At 49.3% G+C, this 9,566-nt stretch overlaps 1 protein-coding gene across 1 annotated transcript; it reads left to right on the top strand.

The window, feature by feature from the left end:
- LOC132585864 (trypsin-like) lies at positions 1-8,057 on the top strand. Its single transcript, XM_060257741.1, has 6 exons — positions 1-81; positions 453-474; positions 2,970-3,129; positions 4,153-4,412; positions 5,800-5,936; positions 7,908-8,057. The coding sequence occupies exons 1-6, from the start codon at positions 1-3 to the stop codon at positions 8,055-8,057; spliced, it is 810 nt and encodes a 269-aa protein (XP_060113724.1).
- The last annotated feature ends 1,509 nt before the right edge of the window (positions 8,058-9,566 follow it).

The raw sequence follows: 9,566 nt of genomic DNA, 5'->3' as shown, positions 1-9,566 counted from the left end.
ATGATGATGTCACTTCTAAGTCCTGTGGACAATAACATGGACACATTGCTGAACGTTGGCAGAACCTCCCCACTGCTCCTGGTAAGTCCTTCCCCCCAATCCCCCACCAATTGCAAGAAGAAAAAGAAGAAGAAGATGAAGAAGAAGAAGAAGAGGAGGAGGCGGGGGAGGGGATGAGGAGATTGCATTTATGCCCCACCCAAAGAAGTCTCAGAGTGACTTACAATCTCCTTTCCCTTCCCCTCCTCACAACAGACGCCCTGTGAGGCAGGTGGAGCTGAGAGAGCTCTGACAGAAACTGCTCTTGAGCAGAACAGCTCCGACAGAGTTATGACTGAAGCAAGGTCACTCCAGCCGCTGCATGTGGAGGAGCAGGGAATCAAATCAGGTGCATATGAAACCAGAGTGTAGCCAAAGTCCTGTTTGAGTCCTCTTTATTTTTCTCCTTGTAGAGTCCAGTCGAGAGAATGAACGGTACAGACTCAAAAGAAACCTCCTTGGGGTGTCCTCCACGAGGCAAAGAGGTTATGGGGTTATCTAGCCTCCTCATTGACCTACGCCAGCTCACGCCCTCAGGAAAGCCAAAGTTTGATAGCGCCTCCCCAATATTGCTTTTATCTAGGGTCACGCACAATGCCCTGATAATGCTTGGGTTTAAAATGCCATCTGAAAGACACGTGAAGGAATCGCAAGGTCTCCTTGGTAGCCCAGTCAAAGATGAAACTTCTTCTCCTTGCTCTGGCTTTATGGGGAGCAGGTATGGATCTGTACTTCATATTATGGGATGTGGGCTTTTAGACAGAGGGCTGGTTAAATTCCCACCCCCCTCCAGTTAGAGAGAAGGACAGACAGGGTCTGATGAAGACTTAGGGAGCAAAGAGTTCATGGGAATATGGAGAAGATCTTAATACTCTAGATCAGGAGTGGCCAAACTGGGGCTCGGGAGCCACATATGGCTTTTTCATGCGTATTGCGTGGCTCTTGAAGCCCCCACTGCCTGGCTTGGAGAAGGCATTTAAACCTGCTTTCTTTCTACCTCCTCATCTATTTCCTTCCTTCCTTCCTTCCTTCCTTCCTTCCTTCCTTCCTTCCTTCCTTCCTTCCTTCCTTCCTTCCTTCCTTCCTTCCTTCCTTCCTTCCTTCCTTCATCTTGCAGCTCTCAGTCAAGGAGAGCCAGTTTGGTGTAGTGGTTAAGTGCGCAGACTCTGATCTGGGAGAACCGGGTTTGATTCCCCACTCCTCCACTTGCACCTGCTAGCATGGCCTTGGGTCAGCCATAGCCCTGGCAGAGGTTATCCTTGAAAGGGCAGCTGCTGTGAGAGCCCTCTCCAGCCCCACCCACCTCACAGGGTGTCTGTTGTGGGGGACGAAGGGAAAGGAGATTGTGAGCCGCTCTGAGACTCTTCGGAGTGGAGGGCGGGATATAAATCCAATATCTTCATCTACCTCACAGGGTGTCTGTTGTGGGGGAGGAAGCTAAAGGAGATTGTGAGCCGCTCTGAGACTCTTTGGAGTGGAGGGTGGGATATAAATCCAATATCTTCATCTACCTCACAGGGTGTCTGTTGTGGGGGAGGAAGGTAAAGGAGATTGTGAGCCGCTCTGAGACTCTTTGGAGTGGAGGGCGGGATATAAATCCAATATCTTCATCTACCTCACAGGGTGTCTGTTGTGGGGGAGGAAGGGAAAGGAGGTTGTGAGCCGCTCTGAGACTCTTTGGAGTGGAGGGCAGGATATAAATCCAATATTTTCATCTACCTCACAGGGTGTCTGTTGTGTGGAGGAAGGGAAAGGAGATTGTGAGCCGCTCTGAGACTCTTCGGAGTGGAGGGCGGGATATAAATCCAATATCTTCATCTTCTTCTTCAATCATCTGATGTTCATGGCTTATGGCTCTCAGACATCTGACATTTATTCTATGGGGCTCTTACGTTAAGCAAGTTTGGCCACCCCTGCTCTAGATAGCCAGAACTGGGTGGAAATATTCTTCCTCCTTTGGAACTGGTTCTCATGTATATATTGTATACATGCCGTCGCCTTGGTTGTAGAAATGTTTGTGTGTTTTAGCTTTTTCTTGGTAGCTGTTGGCATGGACCCCAAACGCTCCCTCTAAGCTGTGGAGTCTTGTGAGCAAAAATTCTGCTTTGTGAGCTCCTGGAATTAAAGTTGTGAGCTCATAGAGCTTGCTTATGCCCACCATGTTGGGTACGAATCCCAAAGATGCCCACAGGCTCAAAAAAAAGTTGGAGACCCCTAAGAACCAGTATGGTGTGGTGGTAAAGTGTGCGGACTCTTATCTGGCAGAACCGAGTGATTCCCCGCTCTTCCACTTGCAGCTGCTGGAATGGTCTTGGGTCAGCCATAATTCTCACAGAGATGTCCTTGAAAGGGCAGCTTCTGGGAGAGCTCTCTCAGCCCCACCTACCTCACAGGGTGTCTGTTGTGGGGGAGGAAGGGAAAGGAGATTGTGAGCCGCTCTGACACTCTGAGATTCGAAGTGGAGGGTGGGATATAAATCCAATATCATCATCATCTTCTTCTTCTCCTTCTGATCTAACACAACCCATGCCAATTAAAACTTCAACATAAGGATGACTGAGATAGGATGCCTAATACGAAAGGTTAAGGGACACCATAGAGCAGGGGTGGCCAACGGTAGCTCTCCAGATGTTTTTTTTGCCTACAACTCCCATCAGCCCTAGCCAGCATGGCCAATGGCTGGGTCTGATGGGAGTTGTAGGCAAAAAACATCTGGAGAGCTACCGTTGGCCACCCCTGCCATAGAGATATGGGGGAGTTGGGTGGGTAGAGCGTCTCATTGAACGACGGTGCTCACCTGCCCAGTATCTGGCTGTTTTTCCTTCTTTCTGGGAGCCAGAAGTGCAGGGCTGCACATCGCTCTCATTTCCTCTCGATCCGTAGGCCAGGCAGGCGGGCACGCTGTCATGTCACCTTCTTTCCCCCCCCAGCTGCTTATCCCTTAAAGACAGAGGACATCATCAACGGTTATGAGTGCCCGGCTCACTCAGTCCCTTGGCAGGTGTACTTCACCACCAGCGGGAGCCGCTGGTGCGGAGGGTCGTTGATCAACGAATGGTGGATCGTGTCCGCAGCCCACTGTTATGTCCAGTGAGTAATTCGGTCTGGCACCTATATGGAAGTTTCCACGGCTTTCTGAAAACTCGTGCCTCTCCAGCTTCTTCTATACATGCAAAGATAGCAGGGTAGCTTTTGGAAGTTGAAAAAGGGGTGTGCCTGAGTGTGTCGGGGGGAGACGCAGCTTTCTTTTCGCATGGTTTCATATCATGTTTCGTTTTTTTAAAATGCAATTTTTATTGCTTTTTGATATATTTTTTTTAAAAAAGAAAATCCATGCAGCCTCAGTTTGCCTCAGATCCATGCAGGGATGGGAGAGAGGGGCTTTAACCCTTCAGCCTCCACTTGGTGGACATTTGCCCAGCAAGGCTTCTGATTGACCATTAGGTATTTATTTGGCTGTGCGGGTTTTTAAAAATGGTACATTGGCAGTCCCCACAGCACAAGGATCTTTACTGTGTGACTGAAAGTAAGCTGTGGCAGCCATTTTGTGGCTGGCGCCGCCTCCTGCAGCGGCCATTTTGTGGCTGTGTCCACCACACTGTGTCAAAATTCCAAAGGTGCCTCCAGGCTCAAAAAGATTGAGGACTCCTTCTGTAGACCTCAAGGTGATGCCTCTTGGGCTCCCCTGAAGCAACTCTAGCTCTGGCAAACTGGGAAAAGAAGCCAGGGCTGGTTTTGTGTTTCAGTGAAGGTACTAGACATTGATGGGTATCAGTTTGGGGGTAGTTGGCCCATGATATCCTCCACGGCCCATGGAGAACCAGTTTGATGGAGTGGTTAAGTGCGCAGACTCTTATCCGGGAGACCCGGGTTTGATTCCCCCATTCCTTCACGTGCGCCTGCTGATGTGACCTTGAGTCAGTAATAAGTTCTCACAGAGCTGTCCCTCTCAAGAGCAGTTTCTGTCAGAGCTCTCTCAGCTCCACCTACCTTACAGGGTGTCTGTTGTGGGGAGGGGAAGGGAAAGGAGATTTGTAAGCCGCTTTGAGACACATTTGGCTACCAAAAGACGGAGTATAAATCCACCTCCTCCTCCTTCTCCTATGTCTGCAGAGCTAACACTCTAGTTGCCCACCTGGGTGAGACCGATACGACCCAGCCAGAGGGCACAGAGCAGAACATAAATGCTGCCCTGGTCATACGCCACCCCAATTACAACGACAAGTCCCAAGACAACGACATCATGCTGGTGAAACTGGCTCAGCCTGCAAGATTCAACCAGTACGTCTCTCCCATCCCATTGCCTTCCAGCTGCCCAGCACCTGGGACTTGGTGCCTAGTCTCCGGTTGGGGGAATCTCCTCACCCACGGAGGTGAGTCTTGAAACCACGGGGAGGCTGAGGAAGGGATCCCACCAAAGGCCTGACCAGGCCACCAGCCCTCCAGAAATGTCAAACAAACCATGAAATAGCTTCCCTCCAATACCTGGATCTAGGCTTGCCAACTTCAAATATGGGAAATTCCTGGAGATTTAAGGGTGGAGCCTGGGGAAGTTTGGGGTTTGGGGTTTGGGGAGAAGAGTGATTAGGGTTGCCAAGGTGACCACTGTGGTGAGACTTCCCTCTGGCAACCCCGCTTCCTGCTACCATGCCACCATTGACGTGAACAGTGATGTTAATGTGATGGCATGATGTCACTTCCATAAGAGCATAAGAGAAGCCATGTTGGATCAGGCCAATGGCCCATCCAGTCCAACACTCTGAGTCACACAGTGGCCAAAAAAAACCAGGTGCCATCAGGAGGTCCACCAGTGGGGCTAGAAGCCCTCCCACTGTGCTTTCCCCACAAGCACCCAGAATACAGAGCATCACTGCCCCAAACAGAGACTTCCATCAATATGCTGTGGCTAATAGCCACTGATGGACCTCTGCTCCAGATGTTTATCCAATCCCCTCTTGAAGCCGTCTATGCTTGTAGCTGCCACCATCTCCCGTGGCAGTGAATTCCACGTGTTAATCACCCTTTGGGTGAAGAAGTACTTCCTTTTATCTAACCCAATTGCTCAGCAGTTTCATTAAGTGCCCACAAATTCTTGTATTGTGAGAAAGGGAGAAAAGGACTTCTTTCTCTACCTTCTCTATCCCATGCATAATCTTGTAAATCTCTATCATGTCACCCCTCGGTCAACATTTCTTCAAGCTAAAGAGCCCCGAGCGATTTAACCTTTCTTCCTAGGGAAAGTGTCCCAACCCTTTAATCATTCTAGTTGCCCTTTTCTGCACTTTTTCCAGTGCTATAATATCTTTTTTGAATTGCGGTGACCAGAATTGTACAGGGCAGGGGTGGAATTCTAGCAGGAGCTCCTTTGCATATTAGGCCACATCACCTGATGTAGCCAATCCTCCTGGGGTTTACAAGGCTCCTTTTTGTAAGCTCTTGGAGGATTGGCTACATCAGGGGGTGTGGCCTAATAGGCAAAGGACCTCCTGCTAGAATTCCACCCCTGGTACAGGGCAACCCGGAAGTGACTTGCAACCTTAGAGTGGTGTGTGTGACATCACTTCTGGTTCTCCCCAGTCCTCTGTGCTCTGTCTGCATCCTGACTCCTTGTTCCATGCGGACGATCGCTTCGCTTTGGCTCAGCTCAAAAAACGGCCTCTATTTAAAAGTGAGGAAACGGGTTGCTGGCCGAGGATTTGGGGTCTCCAGCATCCCAGGGATGGAGGGCGACCCTCCTAACAATGCAACGTCTCTTCGCAGTCGCTTACCCCGATAAGCTGCAGTGCCTGAGAGAGCCGATCATCCCCAGTGCGGAATGCAAGCAAGCTTATCCGTATTACTACAGCAACAACATGGTGTGTGCCGGATTCATGCAGGGCGGAGAAAGCACCTGTCAGGTGAGTGGAAGTACCTGCCAGGGACCTCCAATCACCACCTTGAGGCCTTTTTATGGGAGAGATGACCAATACTCCATTTGTAAGAGTCCCCCCTCCTCCTCTCTAGTTTTGTTTTCTTTTTTTTTAAATACACTTTACTTTTCGCTCCAGGGCTCTTCTCAGCCCACATGCTCCAAAAGCAAGACATGGGTTCATCCCCAAAGCTTTCTTTGGGGGATTTGCAGGGTCTTTTCTGCATTTTGCTCAATTGCGCATAGTAAAGCTGCAGTACTGCAGTCCTAAGCTCTGCTCACAACCTGAGTTCGATCCCGGCGGAAGCTGGGTTCAGGTTGCCGTCTCGAGGTTGACTCAGCCTTCCATTCTTCCGAGGTCGGTAAAAGGAGCATCCAGATTGCTGGGGGGAAAGTGTAGATCTGGCGAAGGCAATGGCAAACCACCCCGTAAAAAGTCTGCTGTGAAAACTTCATGATGCAACATTACCCCAGAGTCAGAAATGACTGGTGCTTGCACAGGGGACTACCTTTTAAAGTTCCTGTTTCTTGGGAAAATTGAGTCTGTTCTCTATGTGTTTCACTCCCTCTAGTGGTCAGTTCTATATTACATCGGTTTATGTCAGGTATATCTCCCTGGAGATTTAAATGGCAAGTTTTTATGCCCGATGTCAACCAATGTAATATAGGATCGACCACTAGAGGGAGCAAAACATGGAACTTCTATTTAAAAATGGAGAAACAAGAACTTACAACCGACCCACCTTAAAGCCCATTTTAAATTCATCTAATTTACCAATTACCAATCTCCAGGGAAGGGCCGGAGTTCCCCCAGAATTGAAACTGATCTTCTGACTCCAGAGAAGAGTTTCCTTGGAGGAAATGGCCACTTTAGACAATGGGTTTGACAGCATCACATCCCCTCATTATCCCTGGCACCAGGGGTGGAATTCTAGCAGGAGCTCCTTTGCATATTAGGCCATGCCCCCCTGATGTAGCCAATCCTCCAAGAGCTAACAAAAAAGAGCCTTGTAAGCTCTTGGAGGATTGGCTACATCAGGGGTGTGTGGACTAATATGCAAAGGAGCTCCTGCTAGAATTCCACAAAAAAGAACCTTGTAAGCTCTTGGAGGATTGGCTACATCTGGGGTGTGTGGCCTAATATGCAAAGGAGTGCCTGCTAGAATTCCACCCCCACCCGGCATGGAGTTTACATCCCTCCCCACAACTCAATGGTCTGTCCACTACAACCGCAGATCTTTCCCATTATTTTATATGAGAAATTAAGGAAAGGGCCTGATGTGCATTATTTTGCACTTATGTACAAGGCTTTTTTTTGTAGCAGGAACTTCTTTGCATATTAGGCCACACACCCCTGAGGTAGCCAATCCTCCAAGAGCTTACAGGAGACCCTGTACTGAGAGCCCAGTCAGCTCTTGGAGGATTGTCCACATCAGGGGTGTATGTCCTAATATGCAAAGGAGTTCCTGCTACAAAAAACCCGCCCTGCTTACGTACCTTGAATATCATCTGAACATAAGAACATGAGAAGAGTCTTGCTGGATCAGATCTGTGGTCCCTTTAGTCTAGCATCCTGTCTCACATGGTAGCCAACCAGTTCATATAGGTCCAACAACAGGGTACAGAGGCCAAGGCCTTCCCCTGATGTTGCTTCCTGGCACTAGTATTTGGGGGTTTACTGTCTCGGAATGTGGAGGTTCTACATGCTGCCATTCTGTTCCTCACTTATGCGATTTGCAGAAGTGCTTTTGCGGCTCCCGATACTCTCCTGGCGTTCTCACCACTCTGAACAACTGGGTGTCATCTGCAAACTTTGCTTCATTGCATCCCATCACCCTGCGCAAGACGTAACTGGAGGGAGCGGGGCTGGATTAACAATTAGGCCAAGTAGGCACTGGCCTATGGTCCCCCACGCCTTTACGGGCCCCGGCCCTGACGCCTCCCTCTGTCTTCTTCGCAGGGAGACTCCGGAGGGCCTCTGGAATGCAACGGGCAGCTGCAGGGGATCGTTTCCTGGGGCTACGAGTGTGCCATGAAGGGCCACCCCACTGTCTACACCAAAGTGTGCAATTACACCCCCTGGATACACCAAATGATGGCTTATTATTAGCAGCCGGTTGGGGCTGCGGGAGGCATGGCCACACTGAAATAAAACTTATTTCAAGCAATGGTGAAATCAGAGAATTTGTCCCGAGCTGTTGGAGCATCATAGCTCTGTCTTTGTCCATCCGTCTATCTGTCTATCCGTCTGTCTGTCTATCTCTCCGTCCGTCCGTCCGTCCGTCTGTCTGTCTGTCTGTCTGTCTGTCTGTCTGTCTGTCTGTCTGTCTGTCTGTCTATCTATCTATCTATCTATCTATCTATCTATCTATCTATCTATCTATCGTGAAATCAGAGAATTTGTCCAGCACTGCTGGAGCATCATAGCTCTGTCTGTCTGTCTGTCCGTCTGTCTGTCTATCTCTCCGTCCATCCATCCATCCATCCATCCATCCATCCATCCATCCATCCATCCATCCATCCATCCATCCATCCGTGATCTGTCTGTCTATCTCTCTTTCTCTCTCTCTCTCCGTCTGTCCATCCATCCATGATCTGTCTGTCTGTCTGTCTGTCTCTCTCCATCCATCCATCCATCCATCCATCCATCCATCCATCCATCCATCCATCCATCCACCCACCCATCATCTATCTATCTATCTATCTATCTATCTATCTATCTATCTATCTATCTATCTATCTATCTATCTATCTATCTATCTAATCTAATCTAATCTAATCTCTGTGTCTGCCTGCCTGACTATTTGTTTCATTTATCCCCCCACCTTTCACCCAACTGGGGACTCAAGGTGGCTTACTTAATCCACCTCCACTTTATCTTCACAACAACCCTGTGAGGTCAGTTAGGTTGAGAATGTGTGATTGGCCAAGATCACCCAGACAGCTTCCTTGGCATCTGTGGGGATTTGAACCTGGCCCTCCCAGATCCTAAACTGGCATTGTAACCCCCACATCACTCCGGATCTTAGCAGGCCTAAGCAAAGGCAAATGGGATAGCATCTTGACTTTATGAATGCAACTAAGAGTCCTGCTGGATTGAGCTCCGCAGGGCTTTTTTGTAGCAGGAACTCCTTTGCATATTAGGCCACACCCGCCTGATGTAGCCAATCCTCCTGGAACTTCCAGTAGGCCCTGTACTAACAGCCCTGTAAACTCTTGGAGGATTGGCTACATCAGGGGAGGGGTGGCCTAATAGGCAAAGAAGTTCCTGCTACAAAAAAATCCCTGGAGCTCAGTGTCTGTCTAGGCCAGCGTTTCATGTCCTGCAAGGCCTGGGCTCACAAGCAGAGCATTTAGGCAACCGTCTTTGCCAGGGTCTGCCACTAGCAACTGGCAGTGCAAGATAGACTGCTGGTGCATATGGAAGTTCCATTTGGTTGTTACAGCCACAAGGGATAGACCAGGGGTGGCCAGACTTGCTTACCGTAAGCACCACACAGAACAAATGTCAGGTGTTTGAGAGCTGCAAGGAAGGAAGGAAAATAGATGGGGGATGAGAGGAGGGAGGGGGAGGTTGAAAGAAAGCAGCTTTAACTTTCAATGCATTCTCCAAGTTGCC

This window comes from Heteronotia binoei, chromosome 17 (assembly GCF_032191835.1).
Source record: "Heteronotia binoei isolate CCM8104 ecotype False Entrance Well chromosome 17, APGP_CSIRO_Hbin_v1, whole genome shotgun sequence".
NCBI classification, from domain to species: domain Eukaryota; kingdom Metazoa; phylum Chordata; class Lepidosauria; order Squamata; family Gekkonidae; genus Heteronotia; species Heteronotia binoei.
This window is presented reverse-complemented; position numbering and strand designations above follow the sequence as displayed.

Coding starts and splice junctions, on each gene's coding strand:
- LOC132585864 (XM_060257741.1), top strand. CDS start 1: ATGATGATGTCACTTCTAAGTCCTGTGGACAATAACATGGACACATTG. Junction 475..2,969: donor TCCAGTCGAGAGAATGAACG/GTACAGACTCAA, acceptor TTCCCCCCCCAG/CTGCTTATCCCTTAAAGACA. Junction 3,130..4,152: donor GCAGCCCACTGTTATGTCCA/GTGAGTAATTCG, acceptor CTATGTCTGCAG/AGCTAACACTCTAGTTGCCC.